At 42.3% G+C, this 13,306-nt stretch overlaps 1 protein-coding gene across 2 annotated transcripts in view; it reads right to left on the bottom strand.

Annotated features, from left to right (window-relative positions):
* Positions 1 to 313: 313 nt before the first annotated feature.
* The window catches only part of LOC120802471 (polypeptide N-acetylgalactosaminyltransferase 10-like), a 91,691-nt gene continuing 78,698 nt past the window's right edge, over positions 314 to 13,306 (bottom strand). For both annotated transcript variants that reach the window (XM_040150330.1, XM_040150331.1), the window contains exons 9-12: positions 11,015 to 11,236; positions 9,841 to 9,957; positions 6,446 to 6,595; positions 314 to 5,731 (exon numbers count right to left, since the gene is read on the bottom strand). In XM_040150330.1, the coding sequence (XP_040006264.1) occupies positions 5,567 to 5,731; positions 6,446 to 6,595; positions 9,841 to 9,957; positions 11,015 to 11,236 (654 nt within the window). In that variant the 3' untranslated portion in view covers positions 314 to 5,566. The remainder of the gene's footprint in view (positions 5,732 to 6,445; positions 6,596 to 9,840; positions 9,958 to 11,014; positions 11,237 to 13,306) is intronic.

Below are 13,306 nucleotides of genomic sequence, written 5' to 3'. Positions count from 1 at the left end.
TTCCAGACAGGTTTACCCCTGTCTGGACAGTTCAGCCAGGCCTGAAGAAAGGGAAAATCAATGGGGGGCTGTCAGGCAGCATTTAGGCAGCTGTAACAAGTGCTTGGGAAGGACACGACTGACAAACGAAGGGGGACTGTAATTTTATGGCTAATTTTAGATGAAAAACAGGGGCCGTACCTGCTCGTTGAGGTTTGAAATGGTTCTGTACAAGAGGAAGAGAGAGAGGACACTCTTCCAGCACGTATTCATCACGTTGGCTTTTAATTCATCACCACAGACACATTTTCATCCAAATATAGAAACCCTTTTTTATTTTACAATTTTCAGCAAAAATATCATACAATTCCAGTTTAATTGTACAGTTTGTTAAATATCTAAATACACTTTTACAGCTGCAATGTCAGTAGAAAAAAATATTGGATATGTTTTTATGAGATACAAAATGTACACTTCCCTACACATCAAAATTCACACACATGTACACAACATTGTGTGACTGGCCGACGACTTGGCCGTTGACATAAAAACCTTTGCTCTTATAAAATGAGATTTCTTTACATTGCTCAGCAAATTGCAGCCTGACCATAACCTCGTGGGGGCAGAAAAAAAAAAAACACAATGAAACGCAGCACGTTTAAAACTGCAACTGCCTTCTCCCATTCACAGTGGAAAAGTATTGCGATTACCGAAACAAAACAAGGTGTCAAGTGTACGTACACTTAAATTGGATTTTATTACACTGTTATATGCGTATACGGAAGATATTCATGGAGAGGGGACACAGTAGTAATGTGTTTTAAATACTTAACCACAGAGGAAAAAGGTTGGGATGGAGCAAATGTAAACCGTCTTAGCTCGACCCAAGTTACGGTTTGATGTGATAAGAACATACTTCATATGTGCAATGGAATAGTACAATGCGCTCTGATGAGGGAAATGAAAAACATAAAATACTTCCACAAAGTTTTTCGATTCAATTCAAACTTTACTTAAAAGGGATTCAGTTAGCAACATTTTGGGTTAATACTTAGGAGCAATTTCCCCAGAGAGACAATTTAAGTTCTGTTTCTGCTACTAAACCCGATTGATTTTCTCTTTTCTAAGGCGAAAAAGGAATGGATTTAAATAGTTGCTTAGAAGATACAGAGTCTGTAACTTTTTGACATCATGTAATTTTCTCCAAATCCCCTGGACAAGTCCCAAAGAACAGTTTATTATCACCATCATCTGCTCTTGTCAGTTCAAACTGAATGGATTCGCTCCAATAAAAAGAGCCGCACTGACCAAACGCCAGCCGGAGCCGGCAAATGAGGTGGTGGCATCTTCAGAAAGACATGGGTGCTGATAGTGAACCAGTTTTTTTAAACATCCAGCAGATGCGGAGCAATGTTGTATTTCATTTGGAGTTGTGTCTGTGTCCAATATCGATTCTTCTTTCAGCTCTGTTTTGGTCTCCACCAACTCCTGGCAAACAAATCTTACTTTTTAGCTGTTAAATGTCCCAGTGTTTTCAGCAGCTAGTCACTGATTTAGCCCGTCTGCTCTTTGGTGCTGAGCAGGTATCGCACAGTGGGTTTATCAGATCTTTTTTGGTGGAAACAAAGAAGTATTTAATGTGCCATGAAACCAAAACTGGGGGCTAAAAGAGGCTAAAATGCTCCTTCGAGCTTGCGCTAGCCCCTGAATTTACTCTTCTGTGGCTCTTGATGTGTTTGATTCAGATGCCAAAGGTTTAATTAACTGGCATCATGGTATAGTCAACAGGTGGTTATTTTCTGACACACTGTGGCTACGCTGCAGTGTGTCAAGGCCTCAGATGACTCAGGGCAAACCAGATGTTAGCAAACTGTTCTGCAGATGTTGGGAAATATGTTGGAAACTGGTCTACAGATGTTGGAAAACAACAACGAGAAGACAGACTTTTATGATGGCTACAGCTTTCTCTTTTTTACTACAGGAAAAAAAAAAAGCTCTTTATATTTGATCTAGTGTCTTATTTTAGCCCAAAATGTTGCCTTGTGTATCCAACCCATGACATAACTTTGTCCACAAGTACAGTGTTTGTATTAAACAGTCCTTCACATAAAGTCACATGATTGAACGGCTAAAAATGCACTACTGATCCAAACAGGACTTCACTTTCAAACACCGTTGCCGTGACGGCGTGGAAGGAAAGAGGAAATGTAGGAAGCCTGTATAAAGGTCAGATGTGTGCTCGGTTTGGTCCTGTTCGGTCCTGCAGTGGAAACGTGGCTACAGCAGTGACTCATTGGTCTGAAGCAGCAATTCCCAGTCACCTCTTAACAATGTGACAATGTACAAGCTGTTCAGGCATGTAGCTTGAAGGTCAGGGAGAAAAAGACACAGAGAAACCCTGACCAAAAACTAACCGGAGTGCAAAGTCAGGATCGCGATACAGACTAAGACAGGTGAACGTACTAAACAAAATGGTGACTTGACTGGGATGATTTTCAAACACCAAGAAAATAAATGAGGTGTTAAACAGTCATTTATTGGCCAAATCATAGACTATCGACAGACACGATGCTAGATGCAAAATCTATAATAAAGTCTATGAAACACAGGAAAAGTTATGCACATACTGGTATTTGCCTTTTTGTTTTACAACATGTGACTTTGGAATTCAATCAAAAACCTCTGTCTCCGACGAAGCAGATGAAAAATCTAATGGCAAAGTGAAGCAGACAGTGATTGACATATCTGAAGGATACCGTGACGTTACAATTAGCAAATGGAATAATGGTTGAGCCAGTTTCCAAGCCCATGAAAAAGACTCTGGCCAACGGTTTTCAGCTTTAATCTGATGGGCCCATCTAACTGCCACAAGTCCATATCAGTTTGTGTACTGCGGCCGGAGGGTTAAAACGTCAACCGTCCAACCTCTTCAGTGTTGTGGTGGGTTTAAGTACCAACTATAAACTCAATCTTGAATTACTGGTGGAGGACTTCCCAAAGAATTCCTTCTTGGGCTGAATGAGCAGCAGAAATGATCTTTGTGATTAGACATTTCTATTTTAAAACACATACCTCTTTCTTTTTTTTTTTAAATAGATACATTTTTGGACAGGCCTGATAAACTAATATCACTTAACCTTTTTCGGTGCTGAGTAATCTCATGGCAGCAATACTGAATTTTCAGTCTTAAGGTTAAAATATTAATCAACTAGAGATGTCCACCTACTCCTCGGTAAAAAGAATAAACATCAGCACAGCTACTGCCGTTTACCGACCCGTTGCACTCCTAATGATTAGCATTTGTGTGAACAATTCATTTTTATGACGCAAAATCATCCCTATCCGCTAGTGATGGATGTTAAAATCTGAAATCCAGCTTTTTTGACAACGTATCTGTTTCACATCTGGTTTCAATCTGCACACAAAGGTACCTCGATGTGACTACTGCAAACGCAGCCACAATGTGATTAAAAAAAAAAAAAAAAAATACCTTGACCAAGGTATAAGGATTTGATTTTCTTGTCTACAACTGACTGTTAAAATCTACCACAGCACAATACCTGGAAGTGATGATTACAATGGCAAACACTGTACATAGTTCTGTTTCAGAAAATTGGATTAGAAAGTGGGTGCAGGCGACAGACAGGCACATCACGTCGAACAGGAATTCAAACTAAATCTTCATCAGCTGAACCACAGGATCAAAACAAAAGATCAAACAACATTTAACTAAAATAAGGACAGAAGAACCAAACGGATTCAAAAAGGTGGTTAAAACAACAACAATTCACTTTCCCATAAAAAGACTTTGGATTGAACAGGTGAGGAAAAAAAAAAAAAAACAACACACAGCATCATGTCCTGATTAAAATATAACAAAAGTCTTCTTAGGGCTGTAGTTCGGTTTTCAAGGCAGGAGAAATTATGGTGGAAAACAGAAGTCTCTTTAGCTCTATTCACAGCCAGCAGTTACATGTGTGTTCATTTGGAAAGCCATGTAAGAGTCAGAAAGCCGGTGGTTCCTTCGATGTCCTGCACCAGAGTTCTCCTCGATTCAAGCTCGATTCCAAATGAGACTGGGGGAGAATCCGTTTGTTGGAAAAAGTCACTTCCTGAATTGAGTGAATTGTTCCCTATGCTTCTACGGACATTTTGGACCACGCACACACACACACTTGCTGCGAATACACACATCAACATCTAGTCCTCTTCCAACAAGGCACTAAGATTTCATTCAAGTTTATCATGACACGAGTGCTTTATGCATTTGAAACCTCCACATCCGTCTCAATCCTAGAGCTACCTCGGCGAGCCTATCCACAGCAGTTCCCCCATTCGTCCCTCCTCCTGGTCCCGCCGTGCGCTAAACTGATGTGTCAGCTCGGCAACTGGCCAATCGGGCGGCCCCGCTGTGAATCAGCCGCCCTGCCAGTCACATAGCTAGTCACCCAGACGGGCAGGCGTTCGTGGCCCTGCCCGCTGGTCCGCACCGTGACGCGGCCCCGCGCTCGGCGGCCTGCGACGAGGTCGTCCTGGCAACTGGTTGGGGAGGAGCAAAGGGCGTGCAGCATTCAGGCGGAGACTCTACGAGGTGTGACAGCAGCTATCCCACCGTCACTACCGTGGCAGCAAACACGCCCCTTAGCCAGTAACAGTTGGCTTGCGCAAACCCTGGCGTCGGGTAGCGCTCGCCTCTGACGGATAGAAGAACGTGGCACAGTGACAAACAAGCGAACGACTCAGCAATAAATACGGCGAGGAATGGAGAGGAAGGGGGGGGCAACAGGTTGCCGTTTCTTTCCTCTACACTTTCTTCTTCAATTTCCACCTGCTACATTCAAAGCAGCTCTGCCCACATCGATCACAGACAGGAGGAGAGCAAGCCAAGTGTAACTACATGCCCGGGGGGGTGGGGGGGCACGGGCACGAGGGAAGGATGAGGGAGGGAACACGCTGGATAAGGGTTGTAAAGGCGAATCAATTCGCCAGCTGATTTTCAGAGTGGTTCTGCCTGGCTTCACCCAGGTGTCAGGATGACTTTGTCAGAGCTAGAGAGACATAAGGGGATTTGAGAGGGAGAACGGAGAAGGTGGCCAAAGGTGCAGTCATGCAGGCAGAGGCAGACCAGGAGAGACAAGTGGGGAAAAGAGATGGAGACAGAAGATAAAGGCAGATGGACAGTTAGAGGCAATGGATAAAGGCAGAGAAAATCTCAAATCGAGAGGAGAGAAATGTCAGATAACCAATCAACAGCAAAATCAGGAAGTAGAGACCCACTGCCACAGCACCGCTGTAAATACTTCTCACACACAAAGTCACTTTATACACAACCCCAATCAATCAATCTCATCAGTTCAGCTCAGTCTTTCCTCTTACTGATGGGTTTAACCAACTTCCCCCCACGGTATCCCATCCTGCCTCACTCTGAGCACCCCGAAGAGAAACGGCTGTCACCTTAGCGCCATGTAAATGGGGAACCAGAGTTAATGTAAAACCCCATTTCGCAGCAGCAGCAGCAGCAGCAGCAGCAGCAGATGATCCACGTCTGTGTGCGTCACGAGTCCTTTCTCCCGGACGCCGCGGGGCCTCAGTTGGTGCCCCGGTTGAAGTGCTCCAGCACGGTGGCGTTGGTTCTCTCAAACAGCCACTGCTGGCTGGGGGAGGAGGGGTCGCACGTGTTCATGAAGACGCGCCGCTCGCTGGGGCTGCTGTCGATGCAGCTGTTGCTGACGGGGTGATACAGACTCTTATCCTGGAGGACGAAGAGAGGGAACAGGAGGAAGAATGGTCAAAATGAGGACATCGAGACTTTTCGTTTACAGATTTGAGGCCATTTTTTTCATTCCATCACGGTATCGTCATGTGGTGATACAGCTGCCTGCACGGACCATCTGAACAATCTTGGTGGTGCATTCGCTGACACTCAAGATTTCAGGATAGCACTTTCCTCTAACTTCCCCCATTTAAAAACGTTTTTTTTTTATCCATAACAGATCATGAATGATTGACAATATAATACAGTTGTAATGGCAAAATGTCTTTGTTGTATATGAACGTGAAATGTGTTTTTTTTTTTAAATATTATTTTTGCTACATGAATTGTAGTTATTTTCAGAATTTATTTATATTGTATTATTTACTCTCATGAAAAGAGATGCTTCACAGGAGAAGTTATCAAATTCATTAATAAACACTTAAAGGTCCTGCTTAAAAACTACGCTTAGAATCTGTTATAAACAACTTATCCAGCGTCTATACTGCTTATTAAAGCTACATAAGGGTCCTAGCGAAGTGTTAGCGGTTGAAGACTGAAGGGAACTGAAGTGACGTGAACTTTTTTTTTTTTGTTGTTTCTTTTTTTTAAATTTTGCCTTATCGCCTCTATCTGGTCCTTTTTGCTTCTGAGAGTTTGCAACACGTCTGCAGTTCGGGCCCCGACGCCGGCCTCCACTCTCCCCTCCCGTACCTTTCTGTAGCGCCACAGCTGGTTGCCCTTCATGCCGTGGCAGTCGTACAGGGTGACGGGGCTGTTGTGGGAGATGGCGTCAAAGCACACTTTTTTAGTGTGCATGGGGTCCCCCACCCGGACGTCCTCTCTCCAGCCGAACGTGAACACCTGCAGGGAAGACATCTCTGGTGTAACGTCACATTTTCCCCCTCATTTCATGATAGACAATTCGGTTCCCAGAGCAAAGGGAAACGGCTTGAGACTGAGGTGGCTGATCAGCGACGAGGTGCTTCAACAAGTCCAATTTCATCAAGAGAGACCAGTGGGAGACGCAGCAGCTATGGTGTTTAAAAGTCTGACAACCTGACCACTAATCACAGTGCCTCCATCAAGCTAAGAAGAACCAACATATGTTTTTGTTTTATTCCAGTTATATGAGGCCTATTGGTGTTTTCTTTTACTAACACACAGTAAAAATCTGAAGATAGGAGAAAAACTTTTGTCTAAGCCCAGCAGTATAAAACTTGCACTTTCCGATTTAAATTCCATCCTGCTTCTTCCCTTTAGACTCTGAATCTGTAGTGTTTTGACCCTTAACACTCAGTTTTTCTAGTGGGACATAATCAAAACTCTTTTATACTGTTTTCCGTTTCCAAAGTTGCTGAGGAAAAAAAAAAATGTCGAGGTGCCTCCAACAAAACTAAGCGGGTTTAAGGGTGTTGCCGTGACCTTTACACTTGCTATGGGCTCGGTATTGTGTTAGTCATACCGCCTATTAAAATCAATCCATTAAACGTAACTGAGTCTCCTAGAGAGAAACGTCCACAAAGGATCCCAAGCCGCTCTAGTCTCTGTGGATGTGAATATCACATCTAATTCTATCGAACAGCGATTTTCTATTTTATAGGCAAATCAAGGGCAGCAGTCTTCCAAGGTATAGGACATATGAGCTGTGTTGTAGATGAAAACATCCTGGCAGGCACAGTATTTTTATTCTTACTCACTATACAAAGATGAAACAAGGTTAAACCTGCAATAGCTGCTATTTACTGCCACTTGGGGATAGCAGAAAACAAGTTGTGAACACATCATCGTCAATATTTTATCAGCTTAAGTTGATATGACAAACAGTTGCTTATTTCCACATCCAGCAGTTACAAGGCAACATTATCATTCATTTCTGTCCATCTGGTGAATCTAAGTCTTTAGCTGTTTTGCGTCTTTAGCAACTCCAGAAAAAAAAAAAATCTGGCTCTTTAGCTGCTAAATGCTCCACCACGTTCACCAGCTGGTCTCTGACTGTGTCCGTCTGCTGTTAGATGCCGAGCAGGTAGCGGACAGTGGGTTTTCAGAGCCCTTTTACCTTAGTTACAGTTGCCTTGTCAAACTTACACGGAACAGATTTTTTTCACATTGCAATAATTAAAGAGGAGCACACACTTTTACTTGATATGAACGAATGTGGTCACATATCTGTTTTCATTACAGACCAAGATATTATCAACACTGAGTGAACATCCATGCTTAGGTACTGAGTTTGTATGCATGTTTCAGGCCCGACTGCAATGCATGCAGTATAGCATGATATACTATAATACGAGGTATGTTATAATATATGTTCTGCCTGCACCGTGTGTGCCGTCACTGCTCAGTGACATCTTCAGAAAATGCGGCCTAATGATCACTGATCATCAGTATCTCTTCATCTACGTACTGCAACGAGATCATGACGACTCGACACACTCGTGACACTTTGACGATGTCCTTGACGGTCGTCCCTTTTATCTAATTGTTTGTCGGTGTCCTTATGCGTTTTTGTCTCAAAACTGCATCTAAATTACCGTGATGAACAGAGTAGTCGGGACGGATACGTGTATCTCCTTGCTGTTCGAAAAAGAATGAGAATTTTTTTTAAAAAGTTGTAAGCTAGCAGGACGCATCGTTTAAGTAAAATCGGGTTTCTGGACTTCGTTTCATAGAGCCTAGCTACTTGCTGACTACGTCTGATGACATGCTTGTACTAAACTTACTGTGTCTGCATCAATTTCACTCAAAGCCACATTCTTGTTATAATAAGTGTTTTGTAATTGTAATTTACGACATTTGTCAAGAAAAAAGATTGAACTTTCACATTTTTGTTGTCTGACAATAAAAAAACTCGTATAATTTTTGTAGTTGTTAAAAGTGATTTTGGTTCTTGTTCGCTCTGTTATCTGACAATAAAAAAAACAAAAACCATTTGAATCTTGACCATCGGTGACGTCCAAGTAGCCGTCGCTTGTCGGGCTCACGAGGACTTTCTGAATGAGTCGCTCTGCTCCTCTTGAACCAAATCGAAAAGCCCCGACAAGGACAGCTGCCAAAGGGCCTCCTGTGATTTGCAGCAAATCCATTTCTCGCTGGCGCTGAATACAGAACGCAACTGTGACACAGATTAAACTACAATGCATCTTCAGATTAAAGCAATTAAACTGTCAGAGCTCTGGGACGCAGTATTTCAGCTGTGGAAGCAAAAACAAAAGGGGGACATTCAATCCATTAAGGTCGTATTATGAGCTCGGTTTACAGATCCTCAGTGTGACGTGTGAGAACAGACAGACTCCCGAGGAACAATGCAAAAGATAATGAAGCGCGTGTGTTGTTTGTAAATTCATTTGACGTTTATGTGTCTTTAACGGGAGAAGTTACAGTTACCAAGGAGGCAATCTACAGTGGTGAAATCCCACGACCAAAAAAAAATAAATAAATCACCTGATGTTAAACACTAGAGGCGCCTCAGACCAGAGGTCTTCTAACAGTTTGCTTGTATCCGCTCAGCTAGGAGACGCATTACTGCACAGACTTGAGACGAGCGGCAGAAGAACAGGACCCTTTGCAACTCGATTAGACCGAATGTTACTTGGACCCAGCCAACCCGGGTCGGGTCTCTCCACTACTGGGAACCAAGTGAACCTGCGAAGACCCAAATCAGCCACGCAGTGCAGAAAATGCTAATACATCTGCTATCCCTAATATTGCCCTAGAAATCAATGCAAGAAAACCAGCAGACTGTCTAACTATTGCATGTGACCAGGACATTGTGCATCATTCACTGAAGATATCAACTATTCCAGATACTAAAACTGCATTTACTCTGCTTATTGAAGTGAGATGTCTGCATGTATGGATGAAGTTACCAGCTGTTTTCAGTGTATTTCAGCTTTATTCCTGCATGATTAGTTTAATATTGTCCCGCTCGTCTCGGCTGCACTGCAGGCTCTCCCAGCAGTGCAGACAATTTTCTAACAAATTCCGTTGTCATAGCAACAGGGTCAAGGTAATCCTTCTAAATAGGTCTGACTCTAAATTTATTCACTATGATTTAAAATCAAGAGCGAAGATATTTATTTGTGGATTAATATGCTGCTGCTCACCTGTCCATGGCTCCAGCTCACCTCGCCCCGTCCCTTCACGCAGCTCTCCAGGCGGATGGGGCTGCCCGACACAAAGTGTTTGCTCTCCATGCACATGCCGCTGCCCACGTTACGGATCTACAACGCAAACGCCAACGACAGCAAAGTCACACAAACCAGGACGCAAGGGATGTTCAGCCGTTCAGTCGGCAGAGATGATCAACATTCACAGAGTAGCAGGTCGAAGTCCGTAACAGCGACGGGAGGTTTTCCTACGAAACCTCGATCACACGTAAAATCTGTTGAGGCACCCTCAAGTTTTAGAATTGTCTCCATGGTTTAGTTCATTTCTGAAAGCAATAATGTGTCAATTAATCTCTGATTAGCATTAAATAACTGAGCTATTTCCTCTCTGGGTGGCATCAGATCAAATTTCCAGACAGCAGCCTGGTACGACAGACAGGCAGGATTATTGGAGCCAAAATGTTCCTGACAGTGTCTTCTAGAAGCCGTTACTAATGATCTTGATCTTTTGGTTCGATGGTTATAGTGAAATAATTTAATAATTCAAAACCATGCCTTGAAAATAATCAATTTCGATATCCAAACACTGAATAATGTGTGTTTTTTCTGAGCTTTAGCAGCTCACAATTAAAGTAAACGTGAATGTTCGGCATCTTAGAATTCAAAGCTCGGTTCAATTAATGACTTTTTTTTTTATGTGAAAGCTTGATGTTTTATGCTGCTGTTTTATAAAATGTGATATTAAAAAAAGACAAATCAAATATCGTACATATATAAATGTGATTTTAGAACCCTGATTTCATACTGTCTAGTTCTGTCCAGACTACCATGAACTGAGGGTCACACCAAACATCAGCTTCACACATAGACTCATTAATAAGAAATAAGAAATCATCTTCGGGAAAAAAAACGAAATTTCAAAGGAAGGTGAGAGAGAGCAGCCTTGCATGTAGCTGCCTTAGTCTCTCAAGCACAGAAAGGCCAGGCCAGCTAGGTTTTAGCTGCTCAGGTGTCTGGTGCATTATCTTGTGGTCATGCTGTCATGGGTTCAAATCTGACAAACCCATCGTTGGAGAGAGACAAATTTCTCTATTTTGATCCTGTTACTTCAGTCTTGATCAAGCTTTCCATGAGATGGTTGATGTGTTTAAGGTACAAGGGCTGACTGTACCTCTCCCCAGGCAGCAGCGGGAGGCTCCACCGGTGGGTAGTGTTTGGGCAGATCCCAGGCCACCTCACTCATGAACCACTTGAAGCTCTTGCAGTTTAGCCGGTTCCTCAGTTCCTTCTGCACCGTCATGTCTCCCGCTGACAGGTGGCGGTACTCGGGCCGACGCTGGTAGATGTATTCGGCGTATTCGTCCATCCACACCTCTGCCACGCGTTTTAGGTTCTGAAATCAGAGTGAAACCTTCTGCTTTCACCCCATGTTTTTCTGCCAACCAACAACTTTCAGAGAACAATAAAGATAGCTGAAGTTTGCACATCAGCAAAACTACATGTGATTAGAGGTGCAAAGAGCAGAGCCACAGTGATAATATTCTTGTGACTCTCATTTATTATCCAGTGTTAAAAGTCAAGACAAGTCAGTCTTTATCAAAATCATGACTTTGCCTCAATAGGCTTTATAATCTGTACAACAGATGACAACCTCTATCCCTCAACCCTCTAAAAAAAAAAAAAGTAAGAAGAGGGACTAAATGAATATATTCATCTGCTCATTGTGGTCTGGAAAGGCTGAACAGGATTATTTGTGGTTGGGGCATCATCACTGGGCTTAGACCAAAATAACTTGGAAGCAGTCAGGCGGATTCAGTCTTTAGATGAGAAGCAGATGATTGTAATTTCTCCCTTAGAAGTTTCCCCTGTGACAAAACATCAACATGAACATTTCCTGCACCTGACTGGACAACCCAATTTGCCAGGCTGTCATTGGGTTTATGCTGGGATAATAAAATGTAAAGATTCAAAGATATGCGGATTGAGCGATAATTATCTGCGGATTCATCAATACGAGGAAGCATTTCACATTAAACGCAGTCATTTGATCCATTGGTAATATAAAAATATTCACTGGTGCAACGTGAAGTAGTTTTTCCCGAGGATGAAGAGTTGAGAGGTGAGAAGTCAGAGCTCAGTTTTAGTTCAACATATCGAATCAACTCCTTAAACCACATCCCAGAGATGTTAGAGTGAACTTATTGTCAGTGATGTTTGCCACTGAAGTGAAAGTATTGAGGTTTCCAGAAATGGAAGGTCTGGTGGAAGAAGAGTTTTCAGTTTGTTGACAATTTGAGCAATGGTAGGATGCAGAAAAAGTGATTGACTCAGCGAACCGATCTTCACTCTAATAGCAAAAGTAAAGCATTTGGACATTAACATACGATTTGGAAATGTCTCTCTATTGTGTTTATACTGTCACACAATAAAATCTAGCTGAGCTGAGTCTGAAAGTCAACTGGCTTGTTAGCAGATCTTTCTGTTTCTGGACATTTAGTCCTCAAATAAACACACTAAGCCATCATCTGTACTTCCTGCCATCCCCGATGTATTGATTGATGTGACATGACTTGATGATCGAAGCTGCTCAGCAGAATGGCGGCCAATCATCATACAGAACCGGTCATCATGCCTCAGGAGGCGGGTGATAGAAAAAGTAGAAGCAACTTGTCTGAACTAAATTATCTGCTAATTGGCTTCATAGAAGGCGGGAAATGTTTTTCTGTTTCCTTCTATTTCTTTTTATATGTATTTGGTCTTATGAAGCTGTGATCAGACTGAACTGACCGAGAAATTTTGAACTTGAATCAACTGAATGAACACAGTGAGACGGGTTTGCTGGTCCCCAGGGCCAAAAGGGTGAAGGACACTTAATGTCTTCAAGCTCATGTTGTGCATTGGATTGTTTAAATCCACAGAGCTTTATTTTAAATACAAGTTGAGATCCCATAATTTGCAAGGACAACACGTATTGCCGCACCGCGCAACTGGGAAATGTATACAACATAATGTCCAAAACAGTTAGAATACTTTCATTCGATGTGGTGGTGCAGACATGAAAACATGGTCTTGATTTGACTGTTTTATCTTTCAGATACAGGTGAGACGAAAAGAGTCTCCTCATTTCTCTCTAGGGACAGGAACATCCTGAACCCACCGTTCTTTATTCTGTATAATTTGCCTGTTAGTGTGGCCTATATACATTATATTATACAAGGAAACTGAGAGCACTTGTGTTAGATCACAGTGCGATGGGAGCTTGTGTTTTTGCTGTTTTTAGGTGAGAAGTCTCTTCAGGTTTTGAATCCCAAATGTAATTTTTTGGCTCTTCTTTAATCTTTAAATGTAATTTTTTGTTTTGGTTAAAAAAGTTTTGGTGTGCATCCATAATTTGGTTATTAAAATTAATTAAAGATGCTTTTGCAGAAGACTTAATGAGGGCAGCTTGATATTGACTAGAAAA

This window comes from Xiphias gladius, chromosome 17 (genome assembly GCF_016859285.1).
Source record: "Xiphias gladius isolate SHS-SW01 ecotype Sanya breed wild chromosome 17, ASM1685928v1, whole genome shotgun sequence".
NCBI lineage: Eukaryota > Metazoa > Chordata > Actinopteri > Istiophoriformes > Xiphiidae > Xiphias > Xiphias gladius.
The sequence above is the reverse complement of the archived record's forward strand: the minus strand, read 5'-3'. Positions and strand labels throughout refer to the sequence as shown.